General features: G+C 37.2%; 1 protein-coding gene across 6 annotated transcripts in view; it reads right to left on the bottom strand.

Annotated features, from left to right (window-relative positions):
• The window catches only part of fndc3a (fibronectin type III domain containing 3A), a 95,429-nt gene that overhangs the window by 7,921 nt on the left and 66,765 nt on the right, over positions 1-20,743 (bottom strand). For all 6 annotated transcript variants that reach the window (XM_084419230.1, XM_084419233.1, XM_084419232.1 and 3 more), the window contains 16 exons: positions 14,874-15,043; positions 14,580-14,639; positions 14,074-14,212; positions 13,926-13,979; positions 13,232-13,356; positions 12,824-12,998; positions 11,957-12,043; positions 9,853-9,991; positions 9,610-9,678; positions 9,414-9,532; positions 6,977-7,082; positions 5,890-6,065; positions 5,641-5,754; positions 4,520-4,669; positions 3,071-3,426; positions 2,144-2,356 (listed from right to left, as the gene is read on the bottom strand). In XM_084419230.1, the coding sequence (XP_084275356.1) occupies positions 2,144-2,356; positions 3,071-3,426; positions 4,520-4,669; positions 5,641-5,754; positions 5,890-6,065; positions 6,977-7,082; positions 9,414-9,532; positions 9,610-9,678; positions 9,853-9,991; positions 11,957-12,043; positions 12,824-12,998; positions 13,232-13,356; positions 13,926-13,979; positions 14,074-14,212; positions 14,580-14,639; positions 14,874-15,043 (2,252 nt within the window). The remainder of the gene's footprint in view (positions 1-2,143; positions 2,357-3,070; positions 3,427-4,519; positions 4,670-5,640; positions 5,755-5,889; positions 6,066-6,976; positions 7,083-9,413; positions 9,533-9,609; positions 9,679-9,852; positions 9,992-11,956; positions 12,044-12,823; positions 12,999-13,231; positions 13,357-13,925; positions 13,980-14,073; positions 14,213-14,579; positions 14,640-14,873; positions 15,044-20,743) is intronic.

Here is a 20,743-nt window from a genome sequence, read left to right as displayed (position 1 = left end):
TAATGTGCCTCAACCATTTTCAGTGGGTTTTTTGGTACTCAGAGTTATGTTTTTGCAATTCTTTTAATTGAGGGAAGCAAGATACATTTCTAGTTTAAACATTTATTCTTCAGACATTCCTCTTCAAATGCAATCAGCTGTGTGCAAAGTGAATCACATTTGGTTTTCAATCATTGAAAATGGGTAAAATTCAACAATTTGAACATGGAGCTGCTTTGAGCTCCCCATATCTATGGGACTGAACTTTATAGGACCTTGAAAACGAAGATTCCAAAAGAAAAGTTTAACAACAATGAGAATCTAGAAGGATATTAAGATATCTTTAATACTTTTAGAGTTACAGGCATGCAAACTTTGGAGAAGGGATATTTCTGGCACTCAGACAGGGATGTTCTACGCAATTGAGTTGATTAAAAAAACAAAAACAAAAAAAACACAAAACACGAGATAAATCTCTAGTTTCAACATTATTTGTTCTTCAGATATTCCTATTTAAAAGAAAAAAAGTATCAGCTGTATGCAAAGTGACCCAAATTTGGTTTTTGACCACTGAAAATGTGTACAATTGACCAATTTACTCATGGAGCCACATTGACATGTCCATATCACTGGCATTGAACCATATTGGGCCTTTAAAATGAAGATTCCAAAAGAAATGTTTGTTAAGAAACAGAATCTAAGAGGATATTAAGATATACTTTATGAACTAAAGGCATGCAAACTTGAGGCAAAAAACACAAGTGCCTTATTTGAACAGTCACCGTTGGCATATAATGCAACAAAAAATGCTAGTCAACATATTTAAGTACTAGACCAACCAATCTCTGTGTAAAAATAAAATGATGATGAGTCATTTTTACACCGCTGTAATTTTACTCCAAATCTCAGGGTGAAAATTGTCATTTTTTGACCCTCATCTACAAAACAGTGGCTTACTCTGTAAATATACATCTGTGACATGTAATATTTTGGCTTTCATCACTATTTATGTTTGTCTTTCTACAGAAAAAAATATTAACAAAATCAAAAATTTATTTTGAGCCGGAGAAGTTTCCGAAATTTAGTTGATTTTGCGGTTTAGCTCATAATTGTTTATGCAATTTACTGATCGAGGGTGTTCACACTTGTAGTTCAGTTCTCTTGGTTCTTTTGATTGTGATGGGCAACATCACGACTGATAAAAAAAAAAAAAAAGGAATGTTTGAGCATTCTGTCCTTTTTAGAGTTGCATCTTGTGACATCATGTCCTGTTTTTGGTTAATTTAGATGTCTTTCGTCCATGTTGTGTTCATATTTAATTCGAACCGCACCAGAGTTCGTTTTGAAGCGGACAGAGACAGATCTTTCGCCTGTTTGGTGCGCACCAGGGTTCGCTTATTCAAATGAACCGCACTAACAGAACAATCGCACCAGAGTTCGTTTTAATCGAAACAAATATGCCAAGCTTGAACACACCCATATAAACATTTCGTTTATACTCGTATAAACTCAAATAACCTGTGTTATTTCATTGCTTTGAATAAACAATTTAATGCGGTGCATTATTATTTTGCTCACTGCACCCTCTTGTGGCCTCAGGAGACAAGCCAAAAGCTGATCTCCCTAACTAAAATTATGCGTTTAAATTTGAATATTAGTTATATTTAAGTATACATTTTTTTCAGCCATTTTGAACAACCATAATCAGTTTCTTTGGTGAATAAATTTGTGATAAGACTGCCTTTGATTTTTCTACACCCACATAATCCAGAAAATGTACTCGTGAAGAATTCACTAAATGTTCTAAATTATCCACAAAATTATTTAAAATTTACAATTTCCTGAGCATCAAGATCCTCCATAAAGACACATATGTCATCAATATATCTATACGTGGAAGAAAATGATTTACATATCTATTAAATACATAATGCTAAAAAAAAAAAAAAAAACACGTATAAGTTGGCATAATTTGTAGCAAAAATCGCTCCCGTTGCAAAACGCCAACTTGGGGATACAATCTTTGTCAAAATTAAAATAGTTATATTTCAAGACGTAAGAACTGACATCGCCTCAACCCCAATCTTACAGACTCCAAACTTTTGAATGGTAATGTGTATAATTGGCTGATTTTCACAAAGGCACAAATAATGTAGCAACTTACCTCCCATTTCTATCCTCCATTTGGAGATGGTACTGTAGGGAATCGGTGGGTTGGGCCTTGGCCGGGCCGTCGCCCCACTTGAGCCTGAGGGTCTGGTGGCTGGAGGCGGTGCACTCCAGACGGGGAGGGAGGGGTGGCAGTGGCTTGGTCTTCAGTTTAAAGGTGTGACTAAAGGGTCCTGCACCCAGACTATTCAGAGCCTGGATCCTTATCCTTCAAACACACAAACACAAGATTCATTCAGTCACAGCTGAGATTTTTTTTTTTTTTTTTGGAAAATATGCCCACCAAAGCTGCATTTATTTGATCAAAAAATACATCAAACAGAAATAATGTGAAATATTACTACAATTTAAAATAACGGTTTGATTAATTCGATTAAATTGTTATTACATTTTTAAATGTAATTTATTCCTGTGATCAAAGCTGAATTTTCAGCATCATTACTCCAGTCTTCAGTGTCACATGATCCTTCAGAAATCATTCTAATATGCTGATTTGCTGCTCAAGAAACACTGACCATGTGACTGGAGTAATGATGCTGAAAATACAGCTTTAATCACAGGAATAAATTACATTTTAAAATTAGAGCTGTTAGTTTAACACGTTTATTTGGTGTGATTATTAATTATAAAAAAAATAAAAATAAAAAAAAAACATGTTAAAAACATGTTAAACTCAAGATATGAGGGTTTTTTGTCTTATATTTGTATCATATGATATAGTTGACCAATATCACATGAACAAGAGTGCGGTTTATTTGACCAAAATCTTATATCTCGAAATGAGTTATTTTATTTCATGATAATGATATATACCACGATATATACAGAGTAGTTCATTCGAGTCGTTCACTCGCTACAGACTATACTGGTCACACTGCATGTTTGCTGTTGCCAGTGTTTTGTGCCACAGATTTCGTTGTACCTGTAGGTGGTGTCGGGCTGCAGATTCTGGATGATGTATTTGGTTACGGGCCCTGTAAGGATTGGTTGTTTCTCTCCCAGGTCGATCAGGTAAGACGTGATCTCTGATCCGTGATCGCACGGCGCCTCCCAGCGCAGCCCGAGGCAGGTGGACGGAGAGTAGAGGAGAGGAGTGGCCTCTTCGTCCTCCTCTTCGTCCTCCTCCTCCTCATCCTCCTCCCTCTCCGTAGTCCTGCACTCCACTCTCATCTCGGACTCGCGGAGAGCGTGGACACTGCTGACCGTCGCTGGCACAGAGCAGGGCGTCTGGCAGAGCACAGCGTCGCTGAAGAGCCCCACACCGGCTACATTCACCGCCTGAGGCACAAATCACAGTCAGTTGGTAGAGTTTACACAGGCCTGACAAGAACATCAAATAAACCTTTCATCTTTAACCTTCAGTTAATGCAAAGACACAGCAAACGTGTTAGAAAACTAAACAAAAAAACAAATACAAAAAACAAACAAAAGGCAAATACAAGAAAACGAAAGGCAAAACCAAACAAAAAAACAATTACACAAAACTAAATAATAGGCATAAATCACACAGTCAGTGAGTGACTAAACTTTGAACAGGCCTGACAAGAACATCAAATAAACCTTTCATCTTTAACCTTCATTTAATGCAAAGACACAACAAAAGTGTTAGAAAACTAAACAAAAAGCAAAAACAAAAAACATATACAAAAAATGAATGAACGCAAAACAAAAATCAAATACAAGAAAACAAAACAAAAAGAAAATACAAAAAAATAATTAATATGCACTAATCACACTTAGTGACTAAAGTTTGAACAGGCCTGACAAGAACATCAAATACACCTTTTATCTTTAACCTTCATTTAGTGGATTCTAGCAGAGCCAGCAGAAAACTCATCACGACTAATTATACTAGACTAACAGTAAATGCACTGAAAACAAAAAATGTAATGCATCAATTATAGAATTGATTAACAAATTTTTGTAACACCACACACTATTTCAAACTAAGACTGAATTAGAATTGTATCGCTCTGGTAAATCTGCAGCAACAGTCAGGGATTGAGCTTTTTTTATATATATAATTACAAACTGTACCAATGAACAAAATTTCAGCCAACAATTAGTAGACAACAGCCCTTAATACAGTAATAAAGAGCTTATTTTAAAGGCCACAGAAGAAAAAAAAAAAAAAATCTATATTTGTCTGTCAACACTGGGTGGCGCTGACAATATAAAGTTGGCACTTGCCCAGTCATCTAATGTTTATGAATCATCAAGCTGATTGTTTTGCACTTACAGGAAGTAAAAGCATAATCATCCACCAGACTGCCATTTCCTGGTTTGTTACGTCATATCTTGCCATTAACAGCTCAAACATTCAGTATTTTGGCAGAAATAAGCAATGCGTATGACAGCGATAGTTCCTCACCTGGACTCTGCAGAAGTAGTTGGTGGCAGGCAGCAGCCCCCTCATCTCATGGGACAGTGCAGCACCGGTGTAACACAGCTGCATACTGCCCTCTGCCGCCCCCCACTCCAGGCGATACTCGGAGACCGCCGCGCCGTTACAGGCAGGGGCCTGCGGGGGTGCCAAACACGTGTGAGAGAGAACAAACACCACAGAAAAAGCAATAAAAAAATAAACAAAACAGAACAAAACTAAACAAAAAAGTAAACAAGATTAAAAACAAAAAACAAAGGTAAACAAATAAAAAGCAAAAACACCAAACATAATTAAACAAATACAAATAAAAAGAACCAAAAAGCAATAAAAGCACTGCAAAAAATAGTTATTTTCATCTATGATATTATTTAAATAAAAGCTCAAAGCCAGAAACAAACTGAAAAATATATATTTTTTATTGTATTGCAGAAAAAAAAATGCTACAAATTAAAAATTAAATACTCAAATCACTCGAATTAAATTCTGATGTAGTCGTGTTATTTTAAATATCATTAAGTTTTTATTAATATTTTAAATAAGATTTTATGTTTATGTTTATGTATTTGTTAATGTAATAATTTTTGTGTGTTATTTTTGTTAATGTAATAGTTTTAGTAATTTTGTTACATGTTTTAGATTTTTTTGTTGTTATTTTTTTAAAATATGTTTTATGTCTATATATTTTTTTATTAAGTTTTAGTTTTTGTTCATTTAATTCTATTAGTACTTCAACTTAAAACTAAATGAAAATTGAGAAATGTTGGTTTGGCAACAAGCTGAAATCAAGTAAGTTTAAGTTTCAAAGTGTATAATAAAAATAAAAATAAAAATAAAATAATATATATATATAATTTTTTTTTATATTTATAAATTTTACATTTTAAATAAATAAAAATACTATGAGATGTATATACATTTTTAGTAATTTTTTTTCAGTTAATGTTTCATCATCAAGTAATATTTTTTTTTTTTTATGGTTTTAGTTAACGGTAATAACCGTTATTCACTCACAGCACAATCATTTGCTAAAATGAGCCTGAACTCTCAAAGGTACTAAAGAGTTGCTTGATACAGTAAGAACACTTTGCATCATGGGATATTCTCACCTCCCAGCTGACCACAGCACACGTGGGTGATTTACAGGTGAAACAAGGGGCCCGACACGTCTCAGGGGCCCCCGGACCTGTCGTGACCTCAGAGCGCTCCGAGAAAGGGCCGTACTGTTGAACACAAACAAAAATATGAAACAACTTGCTAGCTGACACAAAAATATAAATGTGGCGCATTTCATGAAAAGAACAGATTATTAGCAACTATGAAACAAAGTCTGTGACATTCGTAAGGCTTGCGCTCACCCCAGCTTTGTTGGCAGCTCTGATCCGGAAAGCGTAGGTCCTGCCGGGCAGTAAACTGCCCACTGTGCAGTCCAGTTCACAGCCCTGGTACACTTCCCTGCTCTCTTCCACCTGCGGAGCGAACATTTCCACGCTGTACGAAGACACTGCACTTCCTCCATCCACCAGAGGGGGCGCTAACAGATGCAACGAGAGAAAGCGTTTAGATGCATCAATCATTCTCCCTCTCAAACACACACGTATCTGAAATACCACGTATTCAGCAAGGACACATTCAATCGATCAAAAGTGACAGTGAAGACTTTTACATTTTCACAAGACAAATTAAATGAACTGCTTTAAAAAATAAAATATCCTGAAAAATAGTTTATCACAGTTTCCACAAAAATTTTAAGCAGCACAACACTGATAATAAAAAATGCTTGATTTCTCAAAGATCATGTGACACTGAAGACCGGAGTAATGATGCTGAAAATTCAGCTTTACACCATAGGAATAGATTACATTTAAAATTAATCACATGATTACTGTTTACAAAGTAATCATTACAAAAGATAATTGCAACTTGTCTCATAATTCAGATTTTTTTTTCCCTCACAATTGCGAGTTTATATCCTGCAAAAGAGCGTAAGAGACTTCTTTTAAAAACATTAAAAAATGATTCTAAACTTTTAAACAGCAGTGTACAGAGTTGGGGGTAATGCATTACAAGAGAAAAGTAATCTGATTACATAACTTGCGTTACAAGTAACTAATAAAGTACCTCATTAATTTTATATTTACAACAAAATAAGTTCATTTAGCAATTGCTTGTTTAAAAAACAAACAAGCAAGCCCCGCCCAGGTGAGAAAAAGTAATGCAAAGTAACAGAACGCATTACTTTCCATAAAAAAAGTAACTAAGTAATGCAATTAGTTACTTTTTTCGGGAGTAACGCAATATTGTAATGACCTACATTTAAAAGTAACTTTCCCCAACACTTGTAGTGTGAAAAACACCACTCAAGCCCCCTCCCCCCGATTAGCCTCAAATACATGCTTGTTTATACGCAATTAATAAGCACACACACACAAAGGTCAAGCTTACCCCAGCGTATCTGCACCTCTCTCGCTTTGGGTTTGCCCACGACCCTGGGCGGCTGACACGGACCAGGAGGAACAGGTGGCGTCTGCACCTGCAAGGCCTCCGTCAACTGAAAACAACAAGTGTGAGAAATCAGAAAGACTGGAGAATCTTGATCCACTTTAATGGTGTATCCCCTCCTGGACGAGAAGAGTGTGTGTGTGTGTGTGTGTGTGTGTGGGCACCGGCTGAAACACAGACAGCAGACCACAGCCATGTGAGCATCCTCTCACATTCACATGCGAAACCCAGATGCTACCAACATGAGTCATAGCTGTGCGCTGGCAAGTCCCGCATGCAGATATACATCTGTAAACCGCCAACAATGACATCACAGCTGGGATCAGAAGACGGAAGAGAGAGCCGCTTGCCAAAAGCACTCTGTGATGATGACGTCGGCCCGGCACTCTTCTGTGTTTACAATGTGTCTGGACATTTTTATTACAAAATAATTTGTGACAATGAGAATAGTGACTTGAGACAGTTAACATTGTAGTTCGAACACATCCCGAAACTCTCTTCAAACATGAATTATTAATGCGTGGTTAAGATCGAGACTACTTCAAATATTAAAAGCATGTCTTTTTTTTTTTTTTAAACAACTGTACTTGCAGTTAAAATAATAATAACTTTAACAACTTTGAAAAAGTGCACTCTGTAATGAAGTTTTACTAGTTTGAATAATTCTGTTTTAATATCAATATTTTGTAATGCTTTAAAGAATGACGCTTATTTTGATGTGTTGACAGCATATGTAAAGTACTTGATTATAATTTTAACTGTGGTGTTATTTGATATCACATTGAACTGCAATTTCAATACAAATGTGTAACTAAAACGTATGTATGACATACGAGTTTGAATAGAAATGACATTCAAGTATATTTTAGTTTACCATAAATGCAGCACACATTGTGCAATACACTTCAACCATATGTCAAAGACAATAGAATTATGACATTATACATATAAAGATACTTAAATCCTATCAGATAGTTGCATTTAATATAAAATTAAACTTTAACATATGAATATATCCACTATAAGTGCTTTATTAAAATGATGCTAAAGAAAACACAAAGGGACTCACAGACATGAAGACACCCCAAAATAAAAGTTTGTGTTTACATAATATGTGTACGGTGTATAATTATTTTGTATATATATAAATAAACACATGCATGTATATATTATAAGATATATATTTCTCAAATATATACATGCATGTGTGTGTATTTATATACAGTACAGGTCAAAAGTTTGGAATCATTACTATTTTTAATGTTTTTGAAAGAAGTTTCTTCTGCTCATCAAGCCTGCATTTATACAGAAAAATAAAAATACAAAAATACAGAAAATAAAATGTAATATTGTGATATATTAGTACAATTTAAAATAATTGGTTTTCAATTTATTATACTTTAAATTATCATTTATTTCTGTGATGCAAAGCTGAATTTTCAGGATCATTACTTCACATGATCCTTTAGAAATCATTCTAATATGATGATTTATTATCAAAGTTGGAAACAGTTCTGCTGCTTAATATTTTTTCATAACCTGTGATACATTTTTAGGATACTTTGATGAATAAAAAGTAAAAAAAAAAAAAAGCATCAAATGTTTTAAAAATAAATTTTGTAACAACAATATACACTACTGGTCAGTAATTTTTTTTTTTTTTTTTGAAATAAATCAATACTTTTATTCAGCAAGGATGTGTTAAATTGATAAAAAAGTGATAGTAAAGAAGATTTATATTACTAGAAAATATTTTTTGATTTTGAATAAATGCAGTTCTTTTTAACCTTTTATTCATCAAATATATTAGGCAGCAGAACTGTTTCCAACACTCGTAATAAATCAGAATATTAGAATGATTTCTAAAGGATCATGTGATAGACTGGATGTCACATGTGACACTGAAGACTGGAGTAATGATCCTGAAAATTCAGCTTTGCATCACAGGAATAAATTATTTTTTAAAGTATATTCAAATAGAAAACTATTATTTTAAGTTGTAATAATATTTCACAATATTACTGTTTTTGTTTTCTGTATTTTTGATCAAATAAATGCAGCCTTGATAAGCATTAGAGACTTCTTTCAAAACTATAAAAAAATCGTAATGTTTCCAAACTTTTGACCTGGACTGTATACAAAATAATTATACACAGTACACATATTATGTAAACACAAACTTTTATTTTGGATGCGATTAAGCGTTGCACAGCCTTATAACATTGCTAGCACTATAAAGCTCAGTGTTAGAGTGGTGGGACAGTCTCATTCTAGAGAGCATTTCATTGGCCAATATTTTGTATAGGCGATATGAGCGATATGAGCGAAGGTTTAACATGGCACTAAGAGGACTAAGGAAGGCATGATTTGTGTGACATACCGGGCTCTCGCCTCCCGCACTGATGCAGTGGACTCTAGCCTGGTATGAACATCCTGGGCTCAGACCGTCACAAACACACTCCATAGCCGAACCGCTGTACACCTGATTCCAAGAAGACCCTGAAGACACACACAAAATTAATGAAATAACCGTAATAATGACAGGAAGCGCACCAGGAAACCTCAGTGGAACGTACCACATAACCCTTCAGACAGCTCCACCACATACTTCGTCACATCTGAGCCGCCACTGTCTTTGGGAGGCTCTGAGGGGAAACCGCAAAAAACATCCTTAGTATTAGCAACTTCAGCTAGTTCTTGATACTGAGGCACATTCTGCATTTCTGTTCGTTTTAACATTTTAATTTCGTCGGTTTAGTTGCCTAGCATGAAAATGTAGTCGCATATGCGAGTGTGTGATCGTAACATGCTGAACTGACCCCAGGTCAGGCGGAAACTGGTCGGGTGAGGTTTGCCCTTCACAGTGAGTCTGCAGGGGCAGCTCGGCCTATCAGGGGCCGTGGTGAACTCGGACACAGCGCTGGGGTTACTCTTCCCTTCCGCGTTATAGGCCACAACCTGCAATGATGAAAAAGAAAAAGGAAAAATTAGGCAGAGTGTTTGTGTGTGTGTGTGCGTGTGTGTTGGTTCATTAATGATTCAAAATGTCACAATGCAAAAAATCTGAATGGTCCTAAAAATAGGCTTCATTATGACTCACACAAACACTGGGTTCAGAGGAAATGCAAATCTCTAGGGCCTTTTAAAAGCCTTTATATTCACCACCGAATTTATCTCGCTCAGAAAGAGTTTTTTCCCCTGACAAAAGTGCAGGATGAGGAAGCGTTCCGCGGTTCGGAAATGAACGGTGGTGTTGTGATGTCATCTGTCACAGTAATTGTCAGTAATTGGGGATGCGAGCTCTCGGCAGGTAATCAGCTCCTCTCATCAGGACACATGCAGCCGTTCTGAGCGCATTAATACACTTTTGTTTTTGGAAACGAGATTATGATCAGCGCATCCCTAACGACAGCAGAGAACAGTGACCGATCGCATCAGTGCACCACCTGCTTCATCTCACGGCCACTGGAAAACAGGTGAATCACGACCGGGAGATGAAGAGAGAAAACAAAACAAGAACAAACAAACAAACAAACTAATGATGGAATGAACAAAAGAAAAACAACAGCAAGATTAAAAGGAGGAGAACTAGAACAATAAAATATGAAATGAGCTAAAAAACTAAACAAAAGGAGGATAGAGCAAGCCAGACAACAAAGAATGAAACAAAAAAACAGATCATGAAAGAAAATACTTAATGAACAAATGAAGAAAAAAGCTAATCAAAAAGAACTAGAAAAAGACTGAAAGAGAAAGAAAATAAATGAAAGACAGCGAGGAAAGAATGAGGACAAAGACAAAAAAACAAAACAAGAAAGAAAGAAAACAAAATGAGCTAACAAAAAAGAAAAAGCAAGCAAGAAAACAAAGAACGAAACAAACTGATAATGAAAAAACAACAAAGGAAAGAGCAATAAAAGACTGACAAGAATAAACAAACAAAAAAAATACTTCTTAACCAAAAATAAAAGAACAAGAAAAGACAAAGATACCATAAATGAAAGACAGTAAGAAAAGAATGAAGGAAAACGAAAGAACTGACTAACAAGAGAGAGAGAGAAAAAACAAAAACAAACAAACAAACAAGAAAAAACAACAAAATAAACAAGCAAATAAGCAAAAAAAACCACTAATAAAAAGAAAGAAAAAGCAAACAAAAACAAAAAAGAAAGACAAACAAAACAAAACAAACCAACAAGCTAACAAAATACAAAATAGGTGATAAATAGGTAGTGAGTCACACATCCGGTATAGTCATGAAGGCAAGGAGCCAATGCGGGTGTGTGTGCTAGTGTGTGTGTGTGTGTGTGTTTCTCACCCTGAAGCGGTACGTGGTGCTCCTGTAGAGGTTTCTGATGGTGTGTGATGGTGTGTGTTAATGTGTGTGTGTTTCTCACCCTGAAGCGGTACGTGGTGCTCCTGTGGAGGTTTCTGACGGTGTGTGTTAGTGTGTGTGTGTGTTTCTCACCCTGAAGCGGTATGTGGTGCTCCTGTGGAGGTTTCTGATGGTGTGTGATGGTGTGTGATGGTGTGCTAGTGTGTGTGTGTGTGTGTGTGTTTCTCACCCTGAAGCGGTACGTGGTGCTCCTGTAGAGGTTTCTGATGGTGTGTGATGGTGTGTGTTAATGTGTGTGTGTTTCTCACCCTGAAGCGGTACGTGGTGCTCCTGTGGAGGTTTCTGACGGTGTGTGTTAGTGTGTGTGTGTGTTTCTCACCCTGAAGCGGTATGTGGTGCTCCTGTGGAGGTTTCTGATGGTGTGTGATGGTGTGTGATGGTGTGTTAGTGTGTGTGTGTGTGTGTGTGTGTGTGTGTGTTTCTCTCTCACCCTGAAGCGGTACGTGGTGCTTCTGTGGAGGTTTCTGATGGTGTGTGATGGTGTGTGTTAATGTGTGTGTGTGTGTGTGTGTGTGTGTGTTTCTCACCCTGAAGCGGTACGTGGTGCTTCTGTGGAGGTTTCTGATGGTGTGTGACAGCTCGTCTCCATCATAACTGGCCTGGAACCCGTAACCCTGTGCAACACATTCATGAGAACACAATCACACACAATCACACACAGTGACTCACAGTGACTCAAACCTGGCCTTCTGAAACTGAACTTGAATCTTTCGGAACAATCCTTAGACCCTTCACTAGAAGCCAGCCGACACAGATCGCCGTTTATTACACATGACATGAATATAATAAAATAAAGGCTTTTTATATACATTTACTTTAACTCTCGAGTGCCTTGGCTTGATACGTTTTTATGAACATGAATATACATTTGTTTCCATTTTTTTAATAACTAATGTTAACAAGATTTTAATAACTAATGTTAACAAGATCTTAATAATGTATTAGCAAATGTTGAAATTAACAAAGATTATTAAATGCTGTATAAGTGCAGTTCATTATTAGTTCATGCCAACTAATGTAGTTAACCAATGAACCGTTTTGTAAAGTATTACCGACAAAAATAATATCTGCAGTAAATAAAAAAATAATTGTCAATGTCAACTGCATGTATGTTTAATTACACAACAGCGTTCTGTACCTAGCTGGTTATATAAAAAAAAATATATAAAAAACAACTTTTTTTAGGTGTCCAGGATGCACGAGGACAAACTGATGTTAACACTGCTGATGATGCATCTCTGACCGCCTCTAAAATCAGAGATGGAGGATCATACAGTCTGAAAGTCTGAAACCGTTTCATGCTGACTTGGTATGGGGGTGTGTGTGTGTGTGTGTGTGATTTCTGTGAAAGTGTGTGTGATTTCTGTGAAAGTGTGTGTGAATCTCTCACTCACTGAGCCCTCCTCTTCCATCTCCAGCACGTAGCCGATGTCGTCCTCTTTGGGCGAGCCGGCCGGCCGTTGCCAGCGCACACAGAGCCATGTGACCCCGGGCTGAACCAACTCAGGGCTTAAGGGGGGGGCAGGAACACTGCACGATGTCATGATGTGGACCACTTCACTGAACTCACTACCCAAACAAGAAAACACAGGTAATAAGTTTTAAAACACAGTGCATAATTTACTGTCACGTGTAACAAGGACACTGTAAAATAAAGTGTTACCAAATAATGTGTGACAAAAATATTTGTAATTATTTCTTCAATTTTATCTCCCATTAGCATGGTTAATTTTGAACTTCTATCACTGTATGACACAATTTTTACGGTCTCTTCCTTCAGGAGCATCCCGACTGATACACACCTGACCCCCATGTCATTTTTGGCTGCCAGCCGGAAGGAATATCTGGAAGCTGTGGAGAGTTTGGTGAGTCTGTACTGCTTCTGAGGGCCGTAGTAGCACTGTTCAAACACAGACGTCCCTTTCCCCTGTTCACAGAGAACAGGATTAACACTTTATTCAAACCCAACGTCATTCACCAAGTGAATGAACCAACATTCCAATCAACCAATCAGATTTGAGGGACAAGTTTACAGTTTATGTCAAGTTAAGTGCTTCTACCTCAGTGTTATTCACATATCATTTCTCTTTGATTTTAGAGAGAAGTTGGGTTTGATTAGGACTACATTTTCCGACAGGAATGTTGTTCCAGGATTGACAAAATATGTTGATCCAGGAACATGTCTTACAGACCCCAGATCAGCTGAGGAACTACATTTTGCATAAATAGTCTATTTTTTGGACCATTATTAAACAAAAGTCATAGTGACATTTCCCCTAGTTCTCAGTGCCGTACTGTGTCTATTAAAACAGTGTTTAAATTTAGTACAACAAATACTAATGTATAATACTATTTGTTCACAGTACAGTAATGAGAACTGCTTCATGTTTTAATTGTCATGAAATTAAAGCAAAATCTTAAAGTTCCTAAAAATGGGCTTGATCTTTCAATTAAAAAAAGGAAAGGAAAAGAAAAGAAAAATGAAAAATAACATACCTCGTCCCACTGAAGAATATAGTTTTGGATTTTGGAACCATTGTCACACGGCGCCTAGGAAGAAGTATTTTTGTGAATGTTCTGCACTTAATGTCAGTTTTGACCATGCAGCGTGGGATTGTTGAGATGTGAATGTGTTACTGCACACCTTCCACTGCAGGACGAGGCTGCTCTTGGTGCCGCTGGCTTTGCGTGGAGGGCTGGGTGTATCGGGCTCACAGCTCAGAGTGGTGAAGCTCACAGGCTCTGACGGGACGCCTTGTAAACAGTTACACATGGCCTGGACCCTAAAAACACACACACACACACACACACACACACACACACACACACACACACACACACACACACACACACACACACACACACACACACACACACACACACACACACACACATATCAGTATACAGAGACACAACTATACATTATTTATAAAGAATTATTAATATAATATAGCTAATCTCCATTCACTTTCATTGTATGGAATAGAGAGCAACTTGAACAATATGTAACAACTTGAAAGCAACTTGAACAATGGGTTTTAATCAAGATAAGAGTGAGTGAAAAACAAACAACTGTCGATCTGACTGAGCATCAAACAATTCTGATTCTGATAATGTGGTGTGTGCATTTCAAAGTCAAAAACCACAGACCTGACGTGGTAGTCTGTTGCTGGTCTTAAGTCTTGTAAGGTTGCACTTAGTTCCACACCGCTAACACAAGCAAGAGACAAAGAAAAGAAAACATTAGTAAGTAACGTTGCAGACCGTACACATTCGAAACAACTTGCTCTCCAGGATTGATCTAGAACTGCAGATGTCAGGTGAACTGCTGATGACCTTTAGCAAACCACAGAAAACATCAGCGAGTTCCTCAACTGCACCCACAGCTTCTCCACATCCTGCCCAGTGACACACACACACACACACACACACACTCACACTCACCTGTGGGCGGCCTTGTACTTCCCGTCCTTGCCGTTATACGAAACCGAGACCTCGTACGTGAGGCTGGGCTCCGCGGGGACTTCTTCTCCCTCTTTGGGCTCCTCGTCCCCTTCTGTCCGTGACGGGGCCACCCAACTCAAACTGGCCCCTCTGGCCTGGATGTCCGTCACCTGACGACGACACAAGATGACAACCGTTTTTACATGCAGAAACTGATAGAAAGAAAGAAAAGCGATTTAACCGAGCTAGGTTTAATATATTTACACAAGATTGCAGATGCAATTTTTTTTGTGTTCATTTGTATTGAGTTCAATGACATTATTTAGATTTATTATTTGAGATTACATTTAAATGATTCAATTTCTAATGTCTTTATCTCTTTCCCCAACAGCATGTTTTTGTTTTAGTTGCCAGCCACCGCCAGCATTTTTGATCCTTTTCACAAAAGTTATGGCACCCAGAATATTTTGTTGCATGAATATCTTCAAAAGAAAAAACAGAGCCTCTGCTTTAAAACAAAAATGCATATGCAATCTCTTTTACCTGAATGTGGGTAAGTTTTATTAAAAAAGGCAACATTTGAGAAAAAAAAAATTTTGTCAAAGATTATGTCCGAATGGGATTCAGAACGATGATCAAAACATAGATGTAGTAGATCGAGTCCATCAACACCCACAAAGCTTCACAGTCCAATATAAAAACCAATATAGTAACAATAGTGCCATTGCTAGACGAAACTTCTTAGGTTTGAAATCTACTCTACGTTTGTTGTCTAAGAACATTTTGGTTGTATTGCCTGTAAACTTGCATTGATTGGGTTTTCTGGCCCAAGTCTCGGTAATTATGCAAAACTAACTCGTGAAAATCTTTAAAATTGATGGTCCTTATTTCCAATTTCTCTTTTCCTGCTTTTCTTAGAACGAATCTTGTTCCATTTTGTCAAGCCTCTCAAAATGTATTAGCTGGATTTTTGGTTTTCGCCACCATTACGCCCAAACAAATTCAACAGAGTTGAATAAAAGATGGAAGTCAGTTGACAAAGCAAAGGAAACATCAGTAGAATTCTCTGTAATTGTGTCTGCAAACTTGTATAGAATGAGTTTCTGGCCCAAGTCTGGTCTCATTAAGTAAATTTAAGGATGAGCTAAACTACATTGTCATAACTAACTTGTCAGAAAGTTGCCTGACCAACTAATGGTTTCAAGAAAGCCCTGCATAACAGGGCTTGCATAGACTGTCCTTGTACTTTGTCGATTGCCCAAAAACATTGGGCTATCAATTAATAAACACTTGACACATGTCGTCTTTTTTAACCGTAACAAATCACGAGTACTTGAGTAACTCTGGTATTGTTTAGACAATTAACAAACAAGAAAAAAATCAGTAGTCCTGCAACCCCAACTGCACAATATGGCTAATTTCAGGTCGCGTCCTCTTGACAGACGAACGGAAATCTGTTTGTAAACTGAGTCAACGTGATGCACGAGGACAGCCAAGGGACTGTATACGCAGATGAAAAGGAAAAAATGTAAATGAGTGAAAACTGATGTAACAAGATGCGTGATAACCAAATGCATCTGATTTAGCAGAAGCCATTTTGTTGTGTTCAACTGATTTCAGAGGTTAATTGTTTCCTGGGGCTAACTGACTATATATTTAACTACACGCACTTGTTTATGTGGGAAACACATGCGTCTGCTTGTTTCGCCTGGAAAGTGTCACTTTAGTTTATTTTAATGACGTGGTGCCTCCCCTCCGGAACAAAAGAGAACTCCTGTTATGCAAGAGGGAATATTTTTAGCTTTATTCCAGCTGAGAAACAAGTGTCTCCTTTAGTTATGGATGCATGACTATGTACCTTTCGGGTTTTCAGCCAAGAATAGCTGAAGTTAGCGTGCATTACTGAGCCAAAACTGACTTAAAAAGAACCTATTTATCTGTGCCTCGCGGGGAACGAATCTCTCCTCTACACTTTTCTCAATGCTTGAGCTGTGGAAATAATCAGTCCATCACTGATGCAACTGATCTACATGAAAGCTGACCGATGTGTTTGACTTATCATTCTGAGCAGGCAAAACAAGTCAATAAATAACACGCTGTTTTATGAGCTGTGAGGTCAACATACTTTGTGAAAATGAACATTAACCTGCATTTGCTTAATTTTGGCAAAATCGGTTATTAATGCAAAACTTGGGCTAGACCTTTTTAATTGGTTGTTATGGCGGCCTTAATTTATTTATTCTTTGTGGAGTTAAGAAGAGACAGAACGATGTTCTCGTTCTCGCCACTTTTCAACCAACAAATTATATTCCATCCTCACCAAATTTGTCTCATAATCTTCAAATCAAGCCTTACAAAAGTTATTGGCTGAGTGATTCGTTTTTTGCCAACTTAATGCCTGAAGGAAGTCAACAGAGTTGAATAAAGGATGGAAGTCAGACTGACAAAGCTCTATAAGAACAAAACTGCTCATTCCTATCCAACTAATATTCCAGTGTCAGCCATATTGTCGGAATTTTGTAACATTTTGATGTATTGAAGGTGTTCAAAATCTCCAAAATGTGTTTGCTTTTCCAAAATTTTATTTTAATCTATATAATAATAAAATATTTATTTCTGAGTTTACAAATTACAAATTAAGAAAACACTTCTGTTGAAGGTTTAGGATGCTGCAGCTTTAAAAACAAAAATTAAGATAAACAATGTAATAAAAGCCAATGGTTTTGACACTAGTTTGGGGGGACATACTGTACATACTGCAAAAATTGGCTTGAACAGCATGCTCAAATGGCCTTTTTAAAATCTATTCGTAGTGCCCTATTATTTATTCATATCCCAAGGGCTATAGCAATTAAAAAATAAACGCTGCTCAGGACGTAATCTAAAAAAAAAAAGGTTTAAATGTCTATTGAAAAAGGCACAGGATCATTATTATAGTGATTATAGCGGTCTCTGCAAAACTGAACTCACTGTTTCATGAAAACACCAATAAACCAGAGCCCAGCACACCACCAGAGACAAGACAGCCATTTAGCTTCCTCGATGAATCAAATCAAATACAGCATTAATGACCCATTACGGAGAGCCATTACTGTCTTCTTGTGGGGACTGTAATCATGCATGGATGTAGAGTTTTTGAGACCGTGGAAATGACTGTCATTAAGAAATCTGTTGACGCAGCAAGCAGTCGTACAGTCCTTCAGAAGGTGGTTACTCGGTGAGAAGAGTGTCAAATGTAGCATAAAGGCCTTTCCAACTGCACACTTAGAAGAACAGCATGCCATATCTGTACATTTACATCAGTGATAGACTGATGTATTGGCCAGGCGGGCTTATTAAAGAGATAGTTCACGCAAAAATTTAAATTCTGTCATCATTAACTCACCCTCATGTCATTCCAGACCCATAAGACTTTTGTTCATCTTTGAAGCATAAATGAAGATATTTTTAATGAAACCTGAGAGATTACTGCTCCTCCGTTGGAAGTCTATTCACCCAAAACCTCTTCAAAATGTTCATAAAGAGATTGTAAAATAACTTCAAATGAATTGAACGGTTTAATCCAAGTCTTGATCTCTTTATATAATGAATAGATTTCATTTAGGCTTTTATTCACATATAATCACTTGTCAGAAAACACACCTGGAGCATTCAAAATTTGGTCAATGGAAGCTCAAGTGTGTTCGCTTCACACGCGAGAACCAATGAGGTTCGTTCTAATGTTACGCAGCACGTTTGAGCTTCCACAAGAACCAAGACGAGGTTTGTTCTCACGCATCAAACAAGTGCGGTTGAGCTTCTGTTTATGTTTACTGATAATCTGTTTAATCATATAAAGCGATCGTGTCTTTTCAGAAGACTTGAATTAAACCGCTCGATTCAAATAGATTTATTTTACTATCTCTTCGTGAACATTTGAAAGAGTTTTGGGTGAACAGACACTCAATAGAGGGCCATAAATCTCACACTTTTAATTCAAATATATCTTAATTTGTGTTTTGAACGATAGATGACAATTTTCAGAATTGTCCACCCTCAATTTCAAAATGTCAAGCCTTAAATGTAACCATTTCCAAAAAGAAAATTGGGAGGATTTTGACTAAATATGGATAAAAAATATACGATTTCGCAAACCAAGCAGGTAATTTCTAAATTATCTAAAAGCATGGCTGGAGAAACCTGGAGAAACATTGTGCAATGAATGAAGTTCTAAAAGGCTTTTTTAGTCTACAAATCATGGATTTTATGTGGCAAAGCTAACAGTAACCATGGTATTATGGCAGAAATGGACATGTTTTGTGTTTGTTTTTTCATTTTAGGGTTCGTACAACCCTTTGAGAGTGGAATTCAAGCAATTTTCAAAGACTTTCAAGAGCTTCACACCACTTTTATTTCCAAAACTTCAAAGCTCTAAATATTACCCAACTTAAATGTTATTTTTAATGTGATGACCAAAAACATTCATCCTTCAAAGACTGTCCCCATTTGTAAAACTCAAGACATGGGAAAACGAACACTTGGGGCCCTATCTTGCACCCAGCGCAATTGACTTTGTACACCGACGCATGTATCATTCCTATTTTGCACCCGCGCACAGCGGACTTTTCCCTCCACAGACGCACGCCGGTAAATTAGGGAATGAACTTGCACTCCCGGGGGCGGTTCAGCGAAAAGAGGAGGCGCGTTCCAGCGCAAACGTTTCCTGGTGCTATTTTGCAGTTGCAGAAAACAATTCCGCCACAGACCAGGAAAAACCTAGTCTAAAGTCAGTGGCGTGTTCAAATGCTATTTTAAGGGCGCATACTTGGCCATAATGTAGAGTGTGCACAACGCGCATACACTTTGCTTCTCTCATCTACACAGACGCAGGCAGCAGTTCCCATTTTTGCAAACCATACATAATTACAAGAAAAAAATATTCCACATGAGGGAAATCATTGTGGTGAAAAAATAGGCATAAATCTAGCTTACACATTTACCCAAATTATTATCCGCCTGTTTAACCGAAGCTAATTTGGGTGGGTTTCTCCATCCCCATACAATGTCACTTTTCTGTCTTTACGGCCCTGACGAGAACGTCGATCTCCTCGGCTGTGAACCGCTCCTGGCAAATCCGCTGTTACAATAGCAATCCGCCATGGAACAAGCGTGCCTGCTCTTAAAGAGAATGTGAGATGATGTTATGATTGGTTTATTTCACGTTACGCCCAAACCACACCTGTGAGTAATGTATTAACTTCAGACCAAGCCATTTTAGATTTGCGTCGGGCGCAAGAGTCATTTATCCCGCCAGTATAATAGCAACAGCGATTTCGCGTTTGATACTTGCGTTTCAGATCGTTAAAATTGGGCCCTTAGTGGCAAACAAAAACGTTTATTTAAAAATAAAAAGACAAGAAATGACTACTATAACCAGTAGATGGCGGCAGAGGACCACTTATTGGCTTTTAGCCATTTCCACTCCCTAACTTATTTTTTCCCAGAGGTTTTGCTTTTGAATTGATATTTAGACATTATGAAGTCACATTTATGAAATATCAAATCATCAAGAAATACATTTTTGCCAAAGTGTGGCACTTTTTGTACTGAAGAAAGTCACAAAATCTCATGAAAAACAAAACCTTTTTCCAAATTGTGAAAGCAAGTAAAGAGTGTTACTTTTATAATAACTGAAGCTGTCGGTCAGTTCAGTAAGAAACTATAGAAGCGCTACCAAATCAGGGGCTAGCGCCACCATCTGTAGAACTTCTGCTCTCAAATATTAGTCTGCTGGAGCCCTGAATTAACTCAATGCTTCCTTGCTAAATAAATGTATTCATATCCTTAAAAAAAAAAAAAAAACTTAATATGTGTGCGTGTGTGAGAGAGTG

This window comes from Rutilus rutilus (genome assembly GCF_951802725.1).
Source record: "Rutilus rutilus genome assembly, chromosome: 9".
In the NCBI taxonomy this organism is placed as follows: domain Eukaryota; kingdom Metazoa; phylum Chordata; class Actinopteri; order Cypriniformes; family Leuciscidae; genus Rutilus; species Rutilus rutilus.
This window is presented reverse-complemented; position numbering and strand designations above follow the sequence as displayed.